The 26,781-nt window shown below is 34.3% G+C and overlaps 1 protein-coding gene and 1 long non-coding RNA gene across 7 annotated transcripts; one reads left to right on the top strand and one right to left on the bottom strand.

Moving 5' to 3' along the window:
* Window positions 1-412: 412 nt before the first annotated feature.
* LOC143239910 (four and a half LIM domains protein 2-like) lies at window positions 413-18,403 on the bottom strand. The gene is made up of 6 exons (XM_076485265.1): window positions 17,762-18,403; window positions 13,458-13,658; window positions 7,745-7,919; window positions 7,293-7,462; window positions 6,265-6,451; window positions 413-1,294 (listed from the first exon to the last, which is right to left on the bottom strand). Exons 1-6 carry the CDS (start codon window positions 17,894-17,896, stop codon window positions 1,137-1,139), a joined length of 1,026 nt encoding a protein of 341 aa, XP_076341380.1. The 5' UTR covers window positions 17,897-18,403; the 3' UTR covers window positions 413-1,136.
* Window positions 18,404-18,410: 7 nt separating this feature from the next.
* LOC143243974 (uncharacterized) lies at window positions 18,411-25,742 on the top strand. 6 transcript variants are annotated; one of them, XR_013025013.1, is made up of 3 exons: window positions 18,411-18,966; window positions 23,970-24,079; window positions 25,429-25,742. It is a non-coding gene; the product is annotated as an uncharacterized LOC143243974 (long non-coding RNA). The 6 variants fall into 6 exon arrangements; XR_013025297.1 differs by lacking the exon at window positions 18,411-18,966 and adding an exon at window positions 20,355-20,395; XR_013025377.1 differs by lacking the exon at window positions 18,411-18,966 and adding an exon at window positions 22,677-23,070.
* Window positions 25,743-26,781: the final 1,039 nt, after the last annotated feature.

The raw sequence follows: 26,781 nt of genomic DNA, 5'->3' as shown, positions 1-26,781 counted from the left end.
AAACATATTCATAGAAAAAATAATGTTTATGGAAAAGTTAAAGCTCAGTATCGTATGTTGTTGTTAATTTGTCATACATATATAGTTATTAGTAGTCATGCATTTTCGTGTAATTTTACAAGTAACTTTTATACTTGAAAATAATTTTTTACTATTCATAGAACTTACAGTTTTACTCGATCACAAATATATATATATATATGTAAATAATTGTAAACAGTTTTCTAAGAAAATAATAACTTTGTTGCGAATTTAGCACAACATAAGCAACTCGAAAAATATGTTCCTTAAATTTCTTACTCACTGATAAAGTTACAAGTGTAAAAACTTTTTCAATGTTTTAACAAAGCATGTTTTATCATAACACAGAGGGTAAATATAGATGTATTATTTAAAGTAAACAATCATCCAATGACACAAACACCCTGTTTTATTCAAGGTCAACACTGTTTGAAGCAAAACAAGTTTCGTATAAAGCAAGCATTGGATTCTTGATTAAAATCACAAACTAAAAAGACTCAACACTTTAGAATTACGTTAAAACGGATGAAAAACGTTGATAGCACAACGCTGTTTTAAGCTTTTAAGCACAATAATAAGTATACAATTAGAAGAATGGGAGCCTATTGGTTACTCAGCAAACCATGTGCCACTATACATTCGAATTATGGAATGCTGAGTGGTGGGGAAGGGGAGGAAGGGCATTTCCCGCAGATTATCGAGTGTGTTTTGTTAGACACATACACTCCACTAGTAATTAAGAGTTTGAATGCTCTTGTAGAGTAATTTAATAACCTGCTAATAGGAAACTTTTATTTATGGTAATAAATATATTAATTCTTCTAAAAATAAGAAGATCACCCACCTAAAAAACCCTCCACATGACGAGCTAAGAAATGGTTATACAGTTCTTTTTTGTGTTTAAGCTTTATAATTAATTTTATAGTGGTAAAAGGCTTGAACTATAAAGCAGGGTAAATGAAATCATATGATTAGCATGTAAAGTGTAGATAATTTTACAGTTGACTGGCATGAACTCATCTGGGTTGTTTGTTCGATAACAAGGGTTAAGCGTTGTTTACTACATCTCTAAAAACTGATGCATCGTTCGTTGTTTTATCATTAGATGTCCATCTTCACATCAATTTTTGCTTGGCGCATTCTGGGCACAGGATATCTGGGCCGTCAGTGATGAAGCCTTTTCCCACCAGGGAAATGTTGCACATTGCACAAATGAAGCACTCATTGTGCCAGTTGCGGTCTTCGAACGAGATGAATCGGGTTCCACCGATTCCTAAGACAAAGAAATGTGACATTACAAACAACAACAAGACACTTAACAATAGAGTAAAACTATTTTCAGCCGCTTGTCATATTAATACTTAGGTACACTAGAGTCCAATATATCTTATATACCACTTTGGGGCTAACTTCCTTTGATGTTACATTATTGTGTCAAAAGTTCCAATATGTTCAATTCAACATATTGAAAGAACTACAAAACATTGGTTGGAAAAAAACCTGTAGGTTTTAGAAATCTCCTCATTTTAAACCCTAAAAAATATAATATAGTTAGAATTCGATCAATCTACAGTATGTGTGTGTGTGTGTTTTATAGCAAAGCCACGTCGGGAATCTGTACACGGAGGGAAATCGGCCCCCAGATTTTTGGGGTTGTCAATCCGTGGACTTACCAGGAGACTCAAACTACAGTCTCATAAGATTTAACTAAGTTCAAACGTGAGAGTGTTATGTAATCTAACCATACCTTTGTAATTCTAACTGCTCTTGTTACCAGTTTCGGTTAAATGGAGTATGGGTCATTTTATTATTTACCTTGTTGTTAGAAATAACAATAATTTGACACTATACTTGGAGGTTTTCAGGAGATGTATAATAAAAAGGTGTATGTTAAAAATGTACAGGTGTGAATTACTCATTGATACAGTCCAAACTGTCTCGGGAATCCACGAGTCTATTGGAGGGTTGCTAACTTCTCTTTTGATGTGATATTAGATAAAATAAAAACAACCTGGTAAGGAAAGTAGCATCTATCTCTGATAGAGCAAATCTAAAGTTTGTGTAAGTAAAATTTGAAGCTAATTAAAAATTTAGAGTTATAACTCTAAAAAACAGAGCTCGATTACTCGCAGTGAGCACATGAAACAGCCAAATGTGATATTGCTCTAAAATAAATAAACAAAAGTTAATTATATCAAAGTTAAGTTACATAACAGCCTTTTACGAGGTGCAAATAAAGTATAGTTTCTTTGTTAGGACTATATAATGAGCAACTTCAAATGTTAACAAACTGCTATGTGGTATTTGTACCAGGTGCTCCGACTACCATAACAATAGATGAACAATAGCAGCATGCTCGAGAAATGGGGTGTTCGTGACGTATCATTCCACTCTACATTCTAGAATACAAGTTAGAGTACATACTGTTCTCTTCCATTATTTATTAAATTGTTAAAGAATTACATACTCGCATTTGGGTCTTGAAGCACATACCAAAACAAGGTGACACATTTTTGTCTCAGTCATTTAAAGAATTGTCTAAATAAACAACGAGCCAAAACAGATGTAGCGAAAAGCTAAATATATATAAAGTATTTAGAAGTGTTTAGTGGATATTTATATCTCAGTTAAGCACTTAATTTGATGTGCGTCCGTTCTATAAGGTTCGCATTGGGATGCGAATGATATCTGTTTCAACCAATTATTATTAAGGATTAAGAATAACATATACATGTATTTATATTGTTGTAATATTGTTCTTTCGATAGACTGGTTCTTTTAAATTATTATTATTGTTAACGTTTCTACATTCTACGTTTTCAATGTTCGTTGCCTTAACTTGTGGGTCTAATTTTACAAATAACCTTTAAACGGATCGTCTCGCTAACGGTGCTACAATTAATTTAAAAAATAAACTTATTTGTATAGCTTAATGACTAATCAATTGAGTAACTGAGTATATGTGGTAGTTAACACTGTTCCAGACACTTTATTAAAACTAAGATCTGACATCGTTTGATGGTCAGGTCGCTCGATTCACAGTCAGCTGGTCACGGGTTCGAATCGCTCAGAGGGTTTAACAGTGTGACAATCACTTCCATCTTTTGTTGGTAAAAGAACAGCCCAAGGGTTGGTGGTGTTAGCGCATATAGTCCTCAAAAATTTTAGCGCGAAATTCAATAAACAAATGAATAAAATTCACTGATATTAAATACTTTATTAAACTGTATAATTTAGTGTTTCTAAAAAGTTCTCAAAGTCTTTCGATTACTGCATTCGTGGGTATTGTAGTATATTCAAATACTATTTTAACATCATGTGCTGCCCCCCGCTAGTACAGCGGTAAGTCTCCGGATTTACAACGCTAAAATCAGGGGTGCAATTCCCCTCGGTGGGCTCAGCAGATAGCCCTATGTGGCTTTGCTATAAGAAAACACACACACATCATGTGTCATCTTCCTAAATTCTACATTAAATTACTGATAACAACATTATTACTTGGAAGTTAGTCTCTAAACACGTCTTTGATACTTCGGACAGGTTTCAAATTTACCATTAAAGTGTGTGTTTTCTTACACCAAAGCCACATCGGGCTATCAGCTGAGCTCACCGAGGGTAATTGAACCCCTGATTTTAGCGTTATAAATCCGTAGACATACCGCTGTACTAGCGGGTGGACTATCATTAAAGATAATATATTTTTCATTGGCCAAGTATGGCCATATGGTAAAGGCACTCGATTCGTAATTCGAGGGTCGCGGGTTTAAATCCCCGTCGCACCAAACATGCCCGTTCTTTCAGTCGTGAGTGCGTTATAATGTGACAGTCAATCCCACTATTCGTTGGTAAAAGAGTAGCCCAAGAGTTGGCGGTGGGTGGTGATGACTAGCTGTCTTCATCCTAGCCTTACACTACTAAATTATGGACGGCTAACGCAGATAGCCCTCGTATAGCTTTGCGCGAAAAGTCAAAACAAATATTTTACACAGAATGCAATAAATACTGCGATAACGAACTCTCAAAATGTATTTGATTAATTGTAATTATATGAAAAAACTTACTTTTTCTCTTTTAGTTTGGTAAGTTCAATCGTTAGAATTATTCTATATCCTCCCAAATTGTTAATTATTACTTCATTTCATAGATATATTAATATTCCATATTTTATAATAAAATAATTAAAAACGTTGAATTTCGACTCTTCGATATAACAAATTTAATAAACAAAAACAATTTTAACAACTTAAAAGCAGTGCTGTGTCTGAGCAGTTACATACAGTGCCTTACAAAAATATGCACCCTCTCCTGCAAAGATTCCATATTTTGTTGCCATCTGATATCGCAATCACACAACTTTCTAAAGGGTCTTCATACTTAGAATATACACAATCTAATCCGAAATGAGAAAGCTAAAATATCAAACAACGCTGGCATTATGTAAGTAAGATAGAATATTCTCAATTGCAAAAGTATTCAACCCTTTTGTTACAGCAACCCTAAATTTGTGTAGGAGAAAAAGATGAGTTCAAAAGGTCACAAAACTAGTGTAATGGTTTTTGTCTGTGAATAATCAAAGCGGTTTAACATGACTTCAGAGTAAATACTTCTGTTCAAGCCACAACTCATATTGTGATACGACAAACCAACCAAGAAGGCCAAGGAGTTTCCCAAATAAGTCAGAGATAAAGTGATAGAGAGACACTGATCAGGGAACGATTACCTGAAAAATTCAAAATCATTAATTATCCCTTTGACTATGGTGAAGTCAATCATTAAGAAGTAGAATGTGTTTCATATACCGCCCAATCATGACGTAGATCAGACAGCCATTCCAAACTAAGCAGCCGGCCAAACAAGAAAGTGGTTAGGGATGCCACTGTGAAGCCAATAATGTCTTTGAAAGATTTGCAAAGTTCCATGTCTGAGATGGGAGTCAGTGTTCATACGTCGACAATAATGCTGTCCTTACACAAAGCTGGCCTGTTTAGGCGAGTAACAAGAAAGAAGCTACTACTGAAAACGAATAATCATATATATCGTATGGAGTTTGCAATAAATGATACTGTAGACAATTAACAAAGGCTTTGTGGTCAAACAAGACAAAAATTAAGCCTTTTGGGCTAAATTTAAAGCATTTCTAAAACTGTGTCGAAAATTCACATTTCAACAGAACAATGACTCGAAGCACAAGGCCAAATCCAAACTGGAGTGATTTCGAAACAAGAAAGTGGATGTCTTGAAGATGTCCATCAAAGTCTTGGTTTGAATCCATTAGAAAATTTATAGCGAGACTTGAATATTTCAGTCCGTCAAGGATCTGCAACGAACTTGTTAGAATTGGAGCAATTTTCTCATGAAGAGTAAAACTCATCCAACTGTACAAAGTTGGTCGAGACCTATCCAGGAAGCCCTATAGCAGTAGTAGCTGCCACAGGTTCTTCAATCAAATACTATGTTAGGGGGCTGAATATTTATGCAATCAGAAAATTTTATTTATATATTTTCTTCGCATGTTTTCCTGACATTCAACCTCCTCACACACAACAATGTTAGGTTTGGTCATTAGAGTCTTAAATAAAAACAACTTCATTAAAAAATTGTTTATATTATTTTTATTTCATCATAATGCAACATTATTGGTAGGGGGTTTATTTCTGCAAAGCTCTGTCTTGTATATTTAATTTTTTACCTTTTCACATCACTGTTTTACATAATTTACTTTAAACCAATTTTAAGAACATGTTCCCACCAAGTAAAAAAGGGCATCTGCGAATACAATGAAAAATATATAATGTTTGAAAACAATAAAACAAGACTGTTTTTGTTTTTTTTCTTGCTTCGCATTTCGCGCAAAACTACAGAAAGGCTACTTGCTTATCACTAGTCAATAATACTCACTGCCAACTCGGAGCCTATTATTTTCTGGTCAAGTGATGACATTTAATCACCGTTACTATACTCTGTCGACGATCTCAGAGCACAGAGACCCACGATTCATCGGATTAACAGTCCGGACACATTCACTAAGTGGCCACACCTGACTCAGGTGAGAGTTTTGCAATTTAAATGCCAGTCACCGTTTACACTGAGATTTGTGTTGTAAGTAGAGACACGTTTTATATTTAAAAGAAGCTAAATTACTTTACATATAATTGCCATTTGATCCCTGGTAAACAAGTTTAATGTAAGAACAAGTTTCTTATGAATAACTTCAGTTAGGAACAAGGAAATCAAATGTCTTACCTGTAATAGGTCTATTGCAAGAAACGCATCTCTTAGCAAAAAGCTCTCCAAAACATTCAGCGCAATAAGGGTTGTCATCACGTGAGGTAAAACGTTGTCCCGCAAGGCAAGTGTTGCAGTTCGTACAGCTGAAGCACTCTCGGTGCCAGGGGTCATTCCTGTAAGTCACTCCACCGCTAGTAATGATCTGATGTAGAGGGAAAAATATTAAAGTTTGCGATACATGTAAAGTTATATCAAACAACCAACACAAAATAATGTTTTAAAGAATTTTTAAGAAACTATCAGTTTAACCAAAATGTTTTGTAATTCTGTCAAGGGCCCGGCATGGCCAAGCGTGTTAAGGCGTTCGACTCGTAATCCGAGGGTCGCGCGTTCTAATCCCGGTCGCACCAAACATGCCCGCCCTTTCAGCCGTGAGGGCTTTATAATGTTACGGTCAATCCCACTATTCGTTGGTAAAAGAGTAGCCCAAGAGTTGGCGGTGGGTGGTGATGACTAGCTGCCTTCCCTCTAGTCTTACACTGCTAAATTAGGGACAGCTCTCTGCCCTCGAGTATCTTTGCACAAAATTCAAAACAAAACAAACAATTCTGTCAATGTCGTAGTTAATGTGTCGACACGTGCTAGCAATGGCGAGACTACATGAGGAGGAACAAAAGGGATTATTTGTCCTCGTTATTTGATTTTAAACTTTGAGGATTAAGAAATAATAAAAGTGTGGGGTAATTGTGGGTTGTGACTAGAAGTGCAAAAAACTACACGCAACATCAAATATTACAAAATTCGACACTGTCAATTTAAATATATTTATTTTTATTCCCTCTTCCTGGTCTCCGCCACATTTTGATCATAAATCCCTCCCATAGATATTAATAAACAAAAAAGATAAAACAATTATATTACATAATTTATGTCATTCTAGATCTCAAGTATTATCTGGTGTATTTTACCGTTGATATATATCTTTAGATATTGTGGTGTAGTTAAGCGTAAATAAATTATTATACATACATATTACACCCTACCTGATTGCACTTGATACAACGAGTAGCGAACTTCTCCTCGTAGCAAACTGTGCAATAGATATCGCTTTCCCGAGGAATAAAACTTTTGGTTCCAATAGAATTTTGACACACGATACAACAGAAGCACTTCTCGTGCCACTGACGACCCTTATACTCCATTTTCTTGGTTCCTTTAAAAATGACAAGTAGTAAATGGATAAACGTACAGAATTTATGACACATTATATAGTAGTGACTGAAGTTTCCATACTGGAAATTAGGTCTGACCATTATACGTAAGTTCGTGCAAATATTAATTTCTTTTCTATATCGAAAGTAAATAATGAGGTACGATTGTTTTATGTAGTAAAATGACTGAAGGAACACGTATTTATGTATGTATTGAAGTACGAGGCAAGCCTAAAAGGATAAAATTAACCCTTTATATACAGTGTATTGGTTCCCATCGTTACCTGCTCTGAAGACGTCACCGCATCCATCGCATCTGGTGGCGAAAGCAGCATCGTAACAGCTAGAACAGTACACTTTTTCAGCCCTGGAGCCAAAGGGTTTATCCACAAGTGATACCCGACACTTGTTGCATAGGAAACAAGCTTCATGCCAGTGTTTTTCCTTATACGACAGGTCCTGTAATAGAAAAACACGTATTGTAAGCTTTAAATGCAATGGTTACAATATATGCCTTATCATTATTTATACTCATAGGTCAGCTTCTAATAAGAGAACGATTTAAGGTAAAATAATGTTAAATATTTAAGGTCACATGTACAAACATCAGGCTTGAAAGACCTCATAACATTTCATTACAGCTTTAATACTTCGTCTTAACATTCTACTCTGGTTTTCACGTATTTTAATAAGCTGAATAAATTTAATAGAATGTTTCCCAAATTTCTTAATATTAAAAAAATGGAAGTTGTAATGACATATACTTTGATTCAGCAATGTATGTAACTAGTATTTGTGTAAAGAACTAAAATCTGTATTACATGTGTAAGTCGTATATACTTAATAAAATAGTATGGAGAGGTACAATATAACAAATAAGTTATTAACTGTTCTTGTAAAAAACAAACAAACAACATTTTATGGAGAAAAGGACAATTACCAATGGTTGAAAGAAAAACAAATGCTTTAGATTAACCGTTTCGTTCAGATATATGTCACGTTTTGTTTATCTGCGAGTATCTAATTTGCTGTATACGTGCTTTATTGAACTGCTCTGTTTGTTTAAATTCTGAGAAGTAACGATTGAAGTATAGAAGCTGGCCACAACATCAGGTACGAGAACTTGTAACACATAACAAGAGCAAAGTATCGATCCAACTTCTCCATAGTAGATACAGCCCTCGGAGCGTAGATCTGAGTGGAGTGAATTTCTACTTATTTGACATCCGTATATGTCCTTGTAGGTGATACAAAAAATACTTTTACATGCTACTTGGAGCCCTTATCTCCGCCTGGTTGTGTGAATTCCGCATACTACATGCGTCACCAAGACTCGAACAAGGTAGCTGTTGTTTATATATATATGCATATCTATAAGAAGTCGTGGATAAAAAGAACATACAAACAGCGCAGTCGTGAAATAGCATTTATACCTGTTTGTTTAAAAAATGCTTTTGCGTTTATGTCAATTTTGTTAACAAATTAAGATCTTAAAGAAAATACTATAGGGACCTCGAATAGATTTTTAAGCACAGGAAATGTTAGAATAAAGTTTCTAGTAACACCAACTAAAATATTTTCTAAAATCTTAATTGGCAGCTCTTTACATCAGTTAATTACTTTTTTGACAAATAATATATATAATTATATATATTTATTGTTTCCTCTAAACGAAATTACAAATGACCCTAAAAAGGACAAATATAGTGATTTATTGCAGGTGGATCAAAAGACATTTGTGATGGAATGAAATTTAAAAAATGGTCATTTATTAATGACAACAAAAGTCTTGTTTGTTTGTTTGCAATTAAGCACAAAGCTTCTCAATGGGTTATCTGTGCTCTGTCTGCCGCGGGTATCGAAACCTGGTTTCTAGCAGTGTGATTCCGCTCTGCTACTGGGAGGCAAAACAAAAAGAGCTTCTTGGAAAGTGGTTGGTGGTCTATACTAGGAGGAACCTCATGTTGCAGTAATTTGAAGGAAGAAAATTAACACACTTTTAAATAAAAAGTAAAGAAGGAAAGCTCACGATCTGATTTAGTCATGACTGGTGAAGCTTCAGAACAAGGGTTCTGTTTGTTTGATTTAGTTGTGACTGGTGGAGCTTTAGAACAAGAGTTATATTTGTTTGATTTAGTTGTGACTGGTGAAGCTTTAGAACAAGGGTTCTATTTGTTTGACTTAGTTGTGACTGGTGAAGCTTTAGAACAAGGGTACTATTTGTTTGATTTAGTTATGACTGATGAAGCTTTAGAACAAGGGTATTAATTGTTTCATTTAGTTATGATTGGTGAAGCTTTAGAACAAGGGTATTATTTGTTTCATTTAGTTATGATTGGTGAAGCTTTAGAACAAGGGTATTATTTGTTTCATTTAGTTATGATTGGTGAAGCTTTAGGACAAGGGTATTATTTGTTCTACCTCTGGCGTATGATGATTGGACTTGCAAGATCAATTGTAATCTCTGTTCTAAGAAAAAGAAGAATAATTACAGACTAAGGACTGTTTACGTGCATATCAAGTTAAATATTTGTATATGGAAACCTAGACCGCCAGTAAGAAGTAGTATAAGCTTTAACAGACCGAATTATTTAGTAGAGGAATGTTAACTATTAGCTATATTGAGAGAAAAACAGAGGCAGTCGTTTCTGTAATGGCTGATTAAAAAAAAAGAGGGTTGATAAAGAAAAGAAAATATTCTCGATACATTTTAAGATTTCTCAACCTGTTCAAAGCAGCAGATAGTGTTAGATAGTGAACTATAGTAACCAGCTTCTACATCAGAGATGATTGGAATATGTTTGTTTTTTGAATTTCGCGCAAAGCTACACGAGGGCTATCTGCACTAGCCGTCCCTAATTTAGCAGTGTAAGACTAGAGGAAAGGCAGCTAATCATCACCACCCACCGCCAACTCTTGGGCTACTCTTTTACCAACGAATAGTGGGATTGACCGTCCAATTATAACGCCCCTAGGCTGAAAGGATATGAATGTTTGGTGCTACGAGGATTCGAACCCGCGACCCTCAGATTACGAGTCAAACGCCTTAACTCACTTGGCCATGCCGGTGATTCGAAGAAAGGAAACTGTTTAGTAAAGGAAACTAAGCTGAAAACTGCTTGCTGGTTAACTATAATAAAACATATACAATCGGCAGGTATTACAATAAGTAGTAACAGACACGACTTCTACAGCAAGTCTTGACTCCTTCAAAATAAAAATAAAAATTCTTTGAAAATTCCAAAATTACTGTCGGGTTCCACATTCTCTCTGCAGCTAACCAATCATAGAAGTGGATCACAAGTACTTGGAAGTATCTGTTTTTGTCATATAGCCATAAATTAATCACAGCCCAGTCTAGGTGTGCAAGATACAATTATCCCATTGTCTGAATACTGTTTTATAAAGGATTGAAATAGTACCTGACTTTTATGCTTTCCTGAATTTAGAACGTTTCAAATTAGAACTCTAGAAAAACAATTGTAACTGTAGAACATATTATAGAATAACTGAATACGAGGCAGCATACAACGGCTGAAAATTCAAATGTTTAATGTAATTTTCAGAAAATATTAAACAGTCAGAGTTAAAGTGTTTCTTAGTATAGTTTTTGACTTAATAATTGAAAACTTGTTGGATATTACGAAGCAGTTTAAGGTACTATTATATACAAGTTTTTCAATTAAGGACAAGCACTAAATGGATCACCAAATATTACCAACTTACAAACATAATAGCTGAGACACTGGATACTGTAAATAAGCAATTAATAATATCTAAGTGGTGTTGTCAGAAAGCAATAAATTCCAGCTGAAATACTGGCTTTTGTTAACTAGCAAAACATATCAGCTGAAACGTGGTATTCTACCAAGTAACAGCAAATACTATCTGAAATAGTATAATTTATTGTGTTTTAATATCTAGTATCTGATAGAGATGTTCATTAGCTGGAACACGTTACCCGCAAAACACAGAATAGTAGGTTGCTAGTTTCCTGTTTAGACCCGGCATGGCCAGATGGTTTGGGCTTCCTGTTTAGACCCGGCATGGCCAGATGGTTTGAGCTTCCTGTTTAGACCCGGCATGGCCAGATGGTTTGGGCTTCCTTTTTAGATCCGACATGGCCAGATGGTTTGGACTTTCTGTTTAGACCCGGTATGGCCAGATGGTTTGGACTTCCTGTTTAGACCCGGTATGGCCAGATGGTTTGGGCTTCCTGTTTAGACCCGGCATGGCCAGATGGTTTGGGCTTCCTGTTTAGACCCGGCATGGCCAGATGGTTTGGGCTTCCTGTTTAGACCTGGCATGACCAGATGGTTTGGGCTTTTGACTCGCAATCTGAGGGTCGCCGGTTCAGATTCCCGTCCCACAAAATATGCTCGCACTTTAAGCAGTGGGGGAGCTATAATGTTATGATTAATCCCACCAGTAGTTGATAAAAGAGCATCCTAAGAGTCGGCGGTGTATGACAATAATTGACTGCCTTCTCTCTAAGTATTTTACTGCTAAATTAAGGACAGCTAGAGCTTATAGCCCTCGTGTCGTTTCGCGCGAAATTAAAAAAACAAACCAAGAAGCCTCTGTTTCGACAGTAATATTAAACTCTACTTTAAAAGGATTTTAGGCTATCCAGATAATAAATGGAAAAGAATACTCACTTCAAATGGTTATATGTTTAAAGAGTGGCTTCCAACTAATTAGCAAGGTACTGCAGGTTTTTGTAATTTAATGTTGGGATATTCGATAGAGTCAAACACATTGCCAATAAAACACGTGTATTGACATGACACATGTTAAGTTTCACAGTGCTGTCAAATGGTATGATGAACACTTTCCACGGGAGGAAATGGTTTAAAAACGTCATTGTACGCTAACAGAAACACTGCTTATCGATATAAAGGTTTTGGCTGGGTTAGTGACTGATGTAGCTTTAGTAAAAATCGCACATGTTTCAGCTAGAATCGAAATCACTGTTCATTTGGAAGGGGTGGGTTGATAACGCATTTGACAATGATATTGAGTCTGTACAGTGCTCTCTGGATGAATATGTATGTAAGGACTACAGTTGGTTGTCCGTTTACGAGGAAGTTGTCAGTTGTACGTTTATTTCAGGAACAAAACTACACAATGGACTATCTGAGCTGTTACCGTCATAAGATTTCAGACTTACCTCATCATGGGGATGGGGCGTTTTCAAATGTTATAGAAATAGCAGCAAACTGCTTTCCAATGAAGGATATCAGTCACCCATAGCAACACTACGTTCGGCTTGGCATGATCAGGTGGTTAAGGCACCAAACATGCTCGCCCTTTCAGCCGTGGAGACGTTATAACCTTACGGTCAATCCCACTATTTGTTGATAAAAGAGTAGCCAAAGATTTGGCAGTGGGTGGTGATGACTAGATGCCTTCCATTTATTCTTACACTGCTAAATTAGGGGCGGCTAGCGCAGATAGCCCACGTGTATGTTTGCGCGAAATTCAGACCAAACCACAACGTTCAACTTATTTGTAATGAAAGCTCTCAGAACTCGCAGCTCCATTACGTTAAACTGCTTCGTAGTGAAAGCTATAGGACTCTCATAACCCAATTACATTTAACTGGTTTACCACATACTTGAAAATAATTTTATAAAGAATAAGTTCTTAACATTTTTGTTTTCACGTGACACAGTATTCCATAGTTTGTTTGATTTTTTGTAGCTTCATTTCCGTATAAATCAAGTATGTTACGTTCCATGTAAGTAATATGACAAAGTTGCATTACACTTTAGAATGATTACTGGTTATTATATTAAAATAGAAGTTGACTAAAACCAACCAAAACTTTTACGATACAAGTTGACTATAATCAACTAAAATCTTAATGTTTGATTTTCGGAATAAATCTAAACGTCGTATTTTTTTTCATTCATCACCCATGTGGTTAATAAAAAAAAATATCTAGGCTTCCACGAATAATCTTTTAACATTTAGGTTTAGAAGACGTTGTGTTACCTTTGAATCTATCCCGATAATCTTGTTACAATCCTCACAAGTGTTGGCAAAAACTTGTTCGTAGCAGCGAACACAGTAGGGATGGTCATCTCTCAGAACGTAACGTTGGCCAGTCAAAGAATCATCGCACTGCCAGCAGCAGAAATGGCCAGTGAAGATATCCTTGGGCGTGGTTTTCGAGAATTCGTCCGTGTAAACCAGCTGTAAAGAGAAATCAAAATTCGCTTAGATAGAAAAGGATCTGTTATTAAAACAGCGTTACACTGTATCACCACATCTGGTTATTGAGTCTCAATCTGTGTCTTTTTAGAGTTTTATGCGTTTCAGTTTTCAACTTCTCGAAAATTATAGTAATTGTTTAGCCTTTACGTTACGTATTAATATAAAACATTATATATGTTTTACAATAAGTATATATATGAGTGTGTAATAATATTCTATTGAAACAAAATTTATTACGTATTGAAATTACGAAAATTAAAATTATTCAGTTAATGAAGTTAGTTTATACGTTTCTTAACCTGATAATTCTCTGTAAACATGTAAAAACACTGTTAAGAAATTATTTTGACCAAATTTAATGACTGACACACATATATTTTACGTTATCACGAAACAAACAGCGAATATTACGGTAATAGTAGTGATTTTCGTATGTCAGTATGTCAGTACTTTAAAGATAAAGAAATAAGTAGTGACTTTTATTACAATGTCAACGTTAAGAGTTGGAGGAAGCATCGAAAGTCTTCTAGTTCAGGGTAACTTATGATTAATACTTAAAATTGTAAACATTTAATTGTGTGTAATTTAGCGCAAAGCCACACGATAGGTTAACTGTGTTCTGTCCATAACGGGGATTGTTTTTTGTCAAACATTATGTTATGCAACGGGCTATCTGTTCTATGTCCAAAAAGAGTATTGAAACCCAGTGTTTAGCGTATAAGGCTTCAGATTTATCGTGATCCACTGGAGGATTGAAGAACTGACCCTTAATTTTAGCTCTGTAGGTCCATAACTTAACGCTGACCAAGAGGTGGATCGTAACATCTTTGTGGTCACATAAATATAAAATAATAACTTTCAATTTTTACAATGAAAAGATAGATATCTACCTATGTTTTACATGAAACAAAGATGCTAGTTCGATGGTTCGTCAATCTTCGCATAAGCGAGTGTTAACATTGCAAGCCTAATCATACCATTTATTTTATTTTAATAATGTACACCAGATTTCTCAAAAATAATAGCCAATAAAGACAGCAAAACTAACATCATTAGAAAATAACTTGGTTTAGTGGCTTACGGTCATAACTTTACAAACAGAAAACGTATTATCACCCAAACTGGGACATTTCATTGTAGTTACACTACTTTTATAATTATTTATATAGTATTTCTAATATTTCATTTGAATTGTTACAAACGTGAAGCAGCAACAGGAGGAAGGGAGGTCGCAAATGTGAAGATCAGCAAAAAAAGGAATCGTTAAAAGTTTGGGAAAACATTGGAGGCCTAAGTTACAAACGTTATAAAATGTTATTACAGCAGTTTTACAACGAATGTTTACAGGTGTTTCTATGGAAATGTGATAATGGTTTAGGATGAATGTATATAAATTAGTATTCATGCTGGATAGTTTCTTTGATTTTAAACTATTGTTTCGTTTATGTATTGTCGAACATAGCAAGAAAACGTTTTTAAGTTCTAATACAAACATAGAAAACTAAAGTACAAGTAACTTTGCTGATATAATATAAAAAGAAAAGAAACAAGTTTTAGAGAAGTCTGATTAAGCATATTTTTTGAGTGGTAAAGCAAATACTTTAATATTGATTAACCTCCTAGAAGTAGATAAAGTTTGAGATCATAAGAAACACAAATTATATTAAAATAAAATACTTTATTACTAACTAAGTAACTATTTTTTTCTGAACTATAAAACTAAAGGCAAGATATACATGATTTCATACAATATATTCTAATCATTCAGATAGGAATTCCATACACTGCTGTATATCATCAAGTCATTGTAAGTTATAATTATTTCACTAACAATTAAAGGCATGTGATAATTCAGCGCTGAAGAAACCCTGTCTGTTTCTTTGAGAGCAAAACCTCATTAGGCTATCTACTATATTTAAATCGGGAATCGGTCCTCGGATTTTAGCGTGTAAATACATAGACTTATGCTGTCCAACAAGGAGACCACTAAATAAAGACAAAGGTAAATATATGACTATTATACAGTCATGAAAGTTGAACAAATATTTGTTATTTATGGATACTGATGTATTATTGTACCGTATGTATTTACTGAATAAAATAAACAAAACGTTAACTTTCATGCTATTAAAAGAGTTTAAATAGCACATCATGTGGCTGAGAAACAATAACACTGGTGTACCCAAGTATAGTAGTATGGAGTTTTTAGTATAAGATGCTGCTTCATCTAAGGACAATATGGTTCAAGTTTTATCGTCTGAATGCATTTGATAATAGTTATGAACATGTTCATTGTGCATGGTCTTATTCCTGTTAAAAATATAAATAAAAAGCACTTTAAGATATGATGTTACGTATTTTATCATTCAAAATATAGAGCATGATTTGGTTCATACCTTTAACACTTCCAATATCTATTTGCATTTGTATTTATGACAAAACTACTAAGTCTATCCTTTACCATGTTTTATTTTGAACTACTGGTCAAAGGTAAGACAATCAGTCAGAAACAGTCGATGATATACGATCTACATTAAGTGATTGAATTTTACTTTTATGACACATCTACAGCTTAACGTTTAGAAAGTATTTTGTGGTATTGTGGATTGAAACCAGACTCAATAGCACCGAAATCTTTATCTCTGTTCTACTGTTTTTGCTTTGAAATTAAATTATAGCCTGCATTACGATTAATTAAATTATAGCCTGCATTACGATTATCATTTCACTGAAATGAAGTGAATGCGACTTTTATGTATTCTTAATTCTTTCTTTACACCAAGCTTTAGACAACAAAACAAAACTTTTTAATTCAAATATATACAAAGAATATTGTCCTGCATCATTAAGTATTAGGTTAAGCTAGTAAATATAGTTAAGTAGCTTATTTTTTATAAAGGTTATGAAGAGGGTTAAATTTCACTTACTTAAATTGATTGTATGCAAACTCTAAGAACATTTAAAAGAAAGGTACAAAATTTGTAAGTCAGGTGAAATAAAATCCAATTGTAAATTATATAAAGGAATCAAAACCCGTTTGTTACCTCGATTACGATAAAAGAAAGAAACTCGAAGGTCAAAGCGATGAAGTTTTGATTTTTTTTGACACGACAAACATATTAGCCTTGAGTTTTGCAATTGAGTTTTCCTGATTTAAATGCTTAGGGGTAAATTAAGCCTAATAGTAACAATATAATAAATACTACCAATAAAAGGAATGTCAAGCATTTCATTACTCTGCCATCCTCCTCCAAAAAAAAGGACGAAATTTTCAGTGTTTTTTTCCGTAGAAAAACATCAGACGAACCAAAGAAAGCTAGAATTTTTTGTTTAATCACGCAGGTAATAAAATATTACTGAAATATTTTCAATAACAGTATTGTAAGGTAAATGATACCAACTAAAGAAATATATTACGTTTCGAAACGTTGTTCATAAAACTGATATCATGCAAATAACTGAAAAAGCTAACAAGATAATATTTGTGAAGGTGCGATATTAGATATCACCAGGAAACGAAATGTACAGTAATGTCTGATATAAATTTAGTAAAATTTCATGAAATGTAAAACAAAGTCCAGCAAATTTGGATCTAAGTTAATCAAACTCTATAATATAATTTTGATAAAGGACTTTCCATCAAACAAGTAAATTAACTAAATAAACTATGCTTAATGGAAAGTTTGTGGAAGCGTTATTGACATTAGAAATGTTGTAGATTAACTCTGATAACGTACTTTTCATTCTCATCCTTGACATATCCTCATATTTCTAACCCTATAATATCGTGAGTGACTAGTTAAATTTAAGCGAAGAAAAAGACGTGAACGTTATCTAAGTCACCATTCATCAAAAATATATTTTATAAAATAGCCCCTATAAAGCGATGGTGTCTCATAGGACATTTTTCGGTTACGTGTGAGGTTCAATACACCATCAGAAAATACAGATGGTAAAAGCATTTTGTTTTACAAGATAAATTTTGCTTTAAACCATGTTAACTACTGGGTGTCTTCGAAGGCGATAACCACATTATTTTTGCAGCAAATTCAAGAGCAGCTTGGCTAGAAAGAAATCTCTACCTCATTCCTTGATTCATCCTGAAATTGAGGTCCATCAGTTGTCCTCTCGTCCGTGTCTACTTCATAAGAAATTTTGGTTTTCTTTTTTGTTTTCTTCGTCTTGCGAACTTCGGTAATGGTGTAGTCTTCAGACATGGTCAGCAGCAATCAGATTAGAATAGTGAGAAGGGTCAGGCTAAACTGAGATCACAACGGACTAGTTACACTAGACAAATGCCACCTTCAACACAGAGACGCACGTATTTCCTGTGTTATCTTCCCACTAAGCCAGTCCTGGATTCGCTAATTCAGCGGAAGAGGGTGGAGAAATTATCGCCATGAGTAACGGATTTCATATTTCGCGCTGCTTTCGGAAGACGCGAAACGGTTTACACAGAGGTGACGTCAGGGACTGAAGTCTTCTCACGTGTGGTAGTTTTTACACTAATTTCCCGTTATTTCTTATTCAGTAGTGATTCTTGTAGCTTAAAATATACAAGAATAACCAAAGAGTGTCGTGTGCAGATGGCTGGGCGCTTGCCCACCCTCTCAGCGGTGCTAGGTTTTCATGCTGTTTTTCCGGGATCCTTAAAAGGAAGTCAAGATGTAACGTCTTCTCTCTTCTACATTGCGTCTTCAATAAAACAAGGTTCTAAAATACTGATACTTCTAACCGAAGTGGCGTGCTGTGTTAATGATGTTTGACAAACATCCTCTAATTATTTGAGCTAACAGGATGTAACAGTTTAACAAATTTAATGTAGTAAAAATATTTATATTTTTGATAAACAGTTGTAAACTATCTTATTTTTTCTCTCTCTCTGGGATAACTTTACTGTTAAGCTTACACGTCCACGTGCCCTATATAATTATACTGTGCACTAGGAAACAGTCACATCTCATTACACATAAATTATTTCTCTGTGGTAATTTCTATAAATTCTTGTTGGGCATATTTTACCAACGGAGTTTTAAACCCATGTAGAATAACTTCTTAGGTACCTATATTTGATTATGAGGTACGTTTTTAAATTTACCCTTAGCCACCCCACCCTGGAAGGGCGTGACCTTGTGCTTAACGTTCTTAGACTATGAATCTTAGGGTTTATGGTTCGAGTCATCTTGATGTAATATCACAATTTGCACTTTAGACCTGTGGATTCACCACAGGAATGTTGATCAAACTTCACTATTTCGTCACACAGAGAATAGTCCCAACGTTAGTGGTAGGTATTATTGATTAGCTATCTTCTCTTGCTATCTTCCGTAATGTAACTTATACATACGATCCTCATCTCACCGTGCACTTCCTCAGTAAAGTGCAGATAACGTTAATTAAAAAAAAAGGTACATTTCAAGCATCGCAAGGCAAACCCTATTTGGTTTGTTCGATTGTTTGTTTGTTTTTAATTTCGTGAAAAGCTACACGAGGGCTATCTGCGCTGTCCTTTCTAATTTAGCAAAGTAAGACTAGAGGGAAGGTAACTCGTCATCACCACCCACTGCCAACTCTTGAGCTACTCTTTTACCAACGAATAGTGGGATCGACCGTTACATTATAACGTTTCCATGGCTGAAAGGGCAAGCATGTTTGATGTGACGGGGATTCGAACCCACGACACTCAGTGCACGAGTCGAGCGCCCTAACTACCTGGCAATGTCGGGCCTGCCCGATTTGGAGGGTTTGGGGTATAAGAGAAGGTTATAAGGGCTGTGAGCTGTTTCTGATATATATAGGGTAAAAACATATCTAAAAGAAGGCAGTAACAAATATACATGCCCAATTATACTAAAAATTCTTACATACACTTAATAAATTGTCATAAACGTTTCCTACAACTTTCTTGAGCATGAAAGAAACCAAACATCGTCTACGACATTTCAAATCAATAACTCTTTGAAGTGTTACACTGAAATGACAAAACCATGCTCTGTAAGTTCGCACAAAAGAGAAAAAAACAGCATTATCAGATAACTTAAGAAACCTTGCGGCTTTGACTGAAACTATATAATATTTTTACGAAATCCAAACGAGTTGATAAATAAATCGCTAATTTATCTATATATTCAAAACAGTATATGGATTTTTAGAAAACGTAAATTATCTACATGGATTGTAATATAATCCACAGATTCATTTTAAGAGCTGTCCAGTGGCACAGCGGTATGTCTGCGGATCCATACCATTAGAAACCGGGTTGCAATATCCGTGGTGGGCAGAGCACAGATAGCCCATTGTGTAGCTTTGTACTTAATTCCAAACAAACAACTTCACCCAACAGAAAGAAGAACGACCCAATAACTAACAAACAATCGGTTTAAGAACAAAAATATCACTACAGAAGCTTGTTTCTTTGTTTATCGATAAACGCAATGGGCTATTTCTGCTCTGCGTACCGCGGGTATTGAAACCCACAATTTAGCGTAAAAAGCCCTTAGAGTTATCGATAATCCATCAGAGACTGTTACTATGGGTTGTTTGTCTGTTGTTAAGCGCAAAGCTGCATAATAGGCTAGCTATGTCTTGCACAATGTAGGTGTCGAAACCATATTTTAGGGTTGTGAGGCTTCAGGCGTATCGTGAGATTTTACCATTTTGAAGCATTATTTTGAGGCAAAGGGATGCGAGCCATGAACCGTAGGATCAATGAGTCGGTACGTTAAAAATACTATATTTCGCCCAGCTCAGTATATATCACATTCAACATATAACATAAGTATGAGACTGTTATCTATTTCTTGAGCGTAGTTTTGCGCGAAATCCAACAAACAACAACTCTTACTATTACCTGATAGTTAATAAATAATAAAGCTTCTAATCTGGTGGCCATGGTCAAGTGGTTAGGGAGCTTGACCCACAATGTGAGGGCCGCAATCCAACAAAATGCTTGCCTTTTCAGCCGTAGGGACGTTATAATTTACGATCAATCTCACTATTCATTATTAAAAGAGTAGTCTAACAGTTGGCGGTGGGAGATGATAGTGCAGATAGCCCTCATGTAGCTTTGTGCAAAATTCAAATCTAGCCTTGTGGCTTAGCGTTTTCATTTTTACATGTGATTTAATCATCTACTGGTATCTCTCGTGCCTATATCCCTTAAAACATTTGGCTTCCGAAATATTATGTCTCTGAAACGTGATTAATATAGTTTCTTGGTGAGCATTGTCATTGTTGCATGTAAATTTGCCAACATATAAAAACAAAACAAAACACTTTTAGCACCGAATTCCTTAGCATGAATGATAGTTTAAAGAAACTTTAAAATTAATCTTAACAGCAAGGTACACAAGTTACATTTCAATTACTGCTGTACTATTGTAACTCAGAGCATTAGAACGCGTAAAACTTTGCTTTAATGTTTTAATTTTATTTCTAAGTTTGCTCAGTACATTCATTAGAGTCTCTATACCAAATTTCTTTAACAGTAATATTTGTTATTCCGTTCATAAATAACCTGATGAAAAACTTCCTTAACCCTAGCTTCCCCCTCACTTTGACTTCGTCCTGTTTTTTAGGACTGAATCCCCAGATATCAAGTATTGTTATTAGAGCATCAAAAATATGGAACAGAAAATAATAAATATATAAGTACGACAATGTCAACAAAGTTTGTTTCAAGATTTCTTAGTCTGTAAAACAGTCTTCTTTTTTTTATTTAAACATGTTTTTCACTTATTTTTAATCCAAGCACTCATCCAATACCAAACACCTTTTTCAGGCTTTTAAATGGAAACAAGTCTACAGTACGACATAAAATGCCTCAGAATGCCTTTTATAATTTTCTTCTAACAGATTGGAATTGTAGTAGTTTTTGTTGGCTTGTCGCCAGACGACATCGTTAGCCCAAGCTAAAGCTTCTTGAGGAAATTGCTACATTTACCTAATGAAACATAGTTATGATGGCCTTAACAAAACTACTAATATTTTTCTTGAATGGTTTCATTCTCCAGTTTTGTTGGTATTTGTATGATGGTAATTATTATTTAGAGGTAGAAATCTCATTAACATTTTTATATAAAAACAAAGTATAACAATGCTTTAAGAAAGATACTGATTTTTCTACATTTTTTTAACATTCTCTTAATATTTGTTATTAGGATCTTTCTTTTGTACGTTAACACAATAACTCTCTCTAAGACATAAACTGAAAGTAATTGTCGTAGCAACGCGAAGAGAACTGTTAACCAAAATAGTTGACAACCTTACCTATTTCTCTGTAGGCACGTTCAGCAGAACAAGAAAGTAGAAGTTATTTTCTTTCTTTTTTTAACGAGAGCCAGAACATTCTAATTCTTTGAGACGCGTTAACTCTGCCTTCTTTCTTCTTTAGTTTGAAAGAGATAGAAAACCCGAGAGTGTGATAGACAACAGGTCTTTCAATAAGCAGAACGATTGTGTGGGTGATATTCTATTAAAGAACCTTTGGCTATATTCCAAGAATACAACATGCACAGAAATCTTTTCCACTTAATGTCAACAAGCGACAAAAAATAGCACATAGTGCAGAAGAATCCATAAAAATAGCAACACAAAAATGTGGATTTAGTCGCAATAAATTTTGGCAAATAACAAAACAAGAAATTAAAACGATTTTTCAGGCTAGATATTGTCACATTACGAACACAACTTAATGAACATATTACAGTTAAAAGTAGAAAAAGTAAAACACGTAATCTTACTACTTGTTAAATAATTTTAAACTGTAAACACAAATTATGTACATTTGATGAAATACTACTTGCATCCTATGAACAAAGATCACAATCTGTAAATTGCGCTGTAAGGAGCATCCAGTCTCTTATATATACTTGAGTTTTATACTGACAATATTTCCTATATAATTATATATATATACACGAAGCATTTTTATTAGATAGAAATTTTTGGTATAATCATAACACTACTCACCAGATCTTTCATTATTTGACTTGCACGAAATAACTTTTAACATTTAAATGCATTTTTAACCTTCTACCCTTTAAAAGTGTCTGAAACTTTTTACATGTTATCTGCATATGACCATTATTATAAAAAATATTCTTATTTTCTTTAAGAAATAAATAATTTTGTATTGACGGGATAAGAAAATGAATGAAATCGATATCGTCCAGACAGCTGGTATCGACGTGATATGATGTAATGATGCTAACTAGAAGATATTATTAACTTTCCAGATGGATTGGACAGATAAGTTTGTAGATCTTTTATAATTACTTGACGACGACCTAGTTCGTGTTGATAACTAACCTAGATAAGCTGAATGTTTGATTAGCTGGCGCAGATAAGTTCCTAGCATTGACGATAAGTAGACGATAGCTGGGAGAGGTAGGTTAATAGATTATTGATAAGTGGACAAGAAAGTTCAATATTCTGTATATTTGTGGCAGGTAGGTTAGTAAAATGTTGATAGCGATACAGACTGATCCTTCAAACAATAGGAAATGGTAAGTTAGTAAAATGTTGATGACGATACAGACTGATCCTTCAAACAATAGGAAATGGTAAGTTAGTAAAATGTTGATGACGATACAGACTGATCCTTCAAACAATAGGAAATGGTAAGTTAGTAAAATGTTGATGACGATACAGACTGATCCTTCAAACAATAAGAAATGGTAAGTTAGTAAAATGTTGATAACGATACAGACTGATCCTTCAAACAATAGGAAATGGTAAGTTAGTAAAATGTTGATGATGATACAGACTGATCCTTCAAACAATAGGAAATGGTAAGTTAGTAAAATGTTGATGATGATACAGACTGATCCTTCAAACAATAGGAAATGGTAAGTTAGTAAAATGTTGATGATGATACAGACTGATCCTTCAAACAATAAGAAATGGTAAGTTAGTAAAATGTTGATGACGATACAGACTGATCCTTCAAACAATAAGAAATGGTAAGTTAGTAAAATGTTGATGACGATACAGACTGATCCTTCAAACAATAGGAAATGGTAAGTTAGTAAAATGTTGATGACGATACAGACTGATCCTTCAAACAATAAGAAATGGTAAGTTAGTAAAATGTTGATGATGATACAGACTGATCCTTCAAACAATAGGAAATGGTAAGTTAGTAAAATGTTGATGACGATACAGACTGATCCTTCAAACAATAAGAAATGGTAAGTTAGTAAAATGTTGATGATGATATATATCAGAATTCAAGGTAAATGGAAGTGATAACTAAGTAGAATTTAATTAAGATATAGATTAATCTTTCAGATAGCTGGAAGTGGTAGGTTAGTACAATGTTGATGACGTAACAGATTGATCTTCTACAGGTACCCCGGGAGAAGTAAATTTGTAGAATGTTGACAATCTGGAGACGACAGGTAGGTTTTCTAAATATTTGTGGCATGTAGGTTAGTAAAATGATAAATGCTATACAAGTTGTGTTGTTGGCACTGAATATGGCAGGTGTAGTGTGGTTAATATATTATAAGATGTTCTCCTTTGCTTTCACTCATTGGTTCTTAAAATCACTAACGTAATTTTCTTTCGTTGATACTGAAGTTATGTGGCTTTCTCCGCTATAAAGAATACTAGTTCGATGACAGTCAGTTTTTGTAAATGACAGTAGAGTGAATTGAAATAGCAATAAATAAATTATCAGTGTTAAAAATTAAAAGAATAGAATAATCAATATTGGGTTATTAATCCTTACCCTAAAACTCTGATTAGTAAGCTACATGAATACAAATTATAATTAATGCAGTTCACTTGATTAATCTGGCTCTCACCATAAAAGTTGTTGTTCATGTATATAGCGTTTATACCATTACTGTGTCTGACGTATCCCATTCAGCCTGATTAGTTCTGGTATTATATAAAAGGCGTCGTCGGCACTGTATTTAGTAGATGTAATGTGATAGGGATATTATAATATAATATCCTTTACTTTCACGAATGGACTCATAGAATTAGTAGAAAACTGATAAGTATACAAAAAATAGATAATTATATTATAATTATTTGAGAAAAATAAATTAGTAAAACGTTGATGAGAGAAATTTATCTTACAGATGTAAGCTAGTTACATTACGAAAATTAAAGTAAATAACCTTACAAATTCCAGATAATTTGTGACTCACTTTGAACAACTAAATCAGGTTAACGATGTCAAGAGGGTAGAAAAATGTATTTTTCCAACTTCCGAGTAACCTGAAACTAGTAGCTAAATTACCAGAGTTTAAATATAGTTCTCGAGATTTCTGATAAGGAGAAGTTAGGGTACGTTGCCAGCAAATCGATAACTAGACGAGTAAACGTAAAAAAGTGACATTTAATTAGAGATTGAAGTTGGTAATGATAATTTCTTGAGAAAAATTAGAAGATTAATTTTACTGAGGAAATATACTAGTGTACCGAAAACTAAGTGAAAGTTACATTTTACTTATAGATGAGAGGAGACATAGGTGTATGGATAATCAAGTGAGTGAAAGTGATATATAAGTTGATTAAAATAAATAAATCGTGATAAAATCTCTGGATGTCTCGAGCTGACAGTACTCACGGTGAGGAGAAAAACAAGAGTTTCTATGGATTGTATTGTAGTTATGTTTACTGGATGATTAGGTTTTTTTGAGCTATTGGAGTTCGCGTTGTATTGCAATTCATTAAACAATATAATTCATGTCCATTCATCACAGTGATTTATTTTCTATCTCGCTTTCTTTTTAAGGGAATAAGACTACATCTAGTAGGAGAATAGTGACTCTAGCCAAGTTAGAAGAATGCAATAACACTGATGTACACAAGACAGAATGCTTGGCCAAATCTAGAGCATTGCCACATATGTTTCAAATGCTGGAATGCTCTCTTCTTACGTTTGTGCGTAAATCTAACTATTATATTAAGATTAATAATCAGTCAAAATGTATTGTAATATTTCTTGCTCTTCTTTATCGGGTGTTTTCAACAAGGTAAAAAGTCTTAATGTGTTAAATACTTCTTATAATAGTCCAACTAATAATTAAATATCTTTACTAATAAAAATTGTATCTTATTTTCTCATCAGTAAGCCTAATCACTTACAAGTAAGTCATGATGTAAATGATTTTATCAGAAGAACCTGACTCAAAGACTTGTTTCACAAGATCGAAGTGATAATCCAGAAGCTATCACTTCAAGAAGTTTGTTTATTTTTTTTAATTTCGCGCAAAGCTACACGAGGGCTATCTGCGCTAGCCGTCCCTAATTTAGCAGTGTAAGACTAGAGGGAAGGCAACTAGTCAGCACCTCCCACCGCCAACTCTTGGGCTACTCTTTTACCAACGAATAATGGGATTGACCGCCACATTATAACGCCTCCACGGCTGAAAGGGCGAGAATGTTTAGTGTGATGGGGATTTGAACTCTCGACCCTCGGATTACGAGTCGAGCTTCTTAACCACCTGGCCGTGCCACGCCCTTTAAGAAGTAAATTAAGTTTTACACAAACATACATTATCTGTATAGAACTGGATGCATAATGCAATCAGTTAAAAATCAACCTCTGATTTGAAAACAACATACCATTGAAATAATAACGAGAATAATACGGTATATAAGTTGTCCTCAAAAGACATAATTAAAAAAATCTGACAAAGGAATATTATAACATTAACGTCGAATACATTTTCTGTGGCAATGGTTAAGGAATATTTAAGGGATGATACAACTTACACAGAACCTGTGAACGTTATCCAGAGCTTTTATATTCCAAAATTACTGAGGAATTTTAAATTAAAGCTGTAAAATCGGTATTTACTAATAACTCTTTTCATTTATGGTAATTATTTCTATCATCTGATAAGAGAAACCACCACAGGCAGAATGGTGTCACCTAAATATGGTACTTCAGTAATTGGCTTCTTATAAAAGATGTATACTGTTGTTGGTCAAATAATGAAGTCAAGTGTTAGGTCTTACGTGATGTCGCATTGACTCAGATACAATAATGGTTGTTTTATTATTTGGAATGAAGATCTAAACTAGTTTAATTTTAGTCAAGTATTAAACGATCTAGATCCAACCATTAAATTGACTGTTGATA

The sequence above is a fragment of the Tachypleus tridentatus genome, chromosome 1, assembly GCF_004210375.1.
Source record: "Tachypleus tridentatus isolate NWPU-2018 chromosome 1, ASM421037v1, whole genome shotgun sequence".
NCBI lineage: Eukaryota > Metazoa > Arthropoda > Merostomata > Xiphosura > Limulidae > Tachypleus > Tachypleus tridentatus.
Note: the sequence above shows the minus strand (reverse complement) of the source record. Positions and strands in the feature narration are given on the sequence as shown.

Excerpts from the sequence above, each read along its gene's own strand:
- LOC143239910 (XM_076485265.1), bottom strand. The coding sequence starts at position 17,896 with ATGTCTGAAGACTACACCATTACCGAAGTTCGCAAGACGAAGAAAACA. Across the intron at positions 7,463-7,744 it reads CGGTGACGTCTTCAGAGCAG|GAACCAAGAAAATGGAGTAT; the intron begins GTAACGATGGGA and ends TCATTTTTAAAG. Across the intron at positions 6,452-7,292 it reads GTTGTATCAAGTGCAATCAG|ATCATTACTAGCGGTGGAGT; the intron begins GTAGGGTGTAAT and ends CCTCTACATCAG.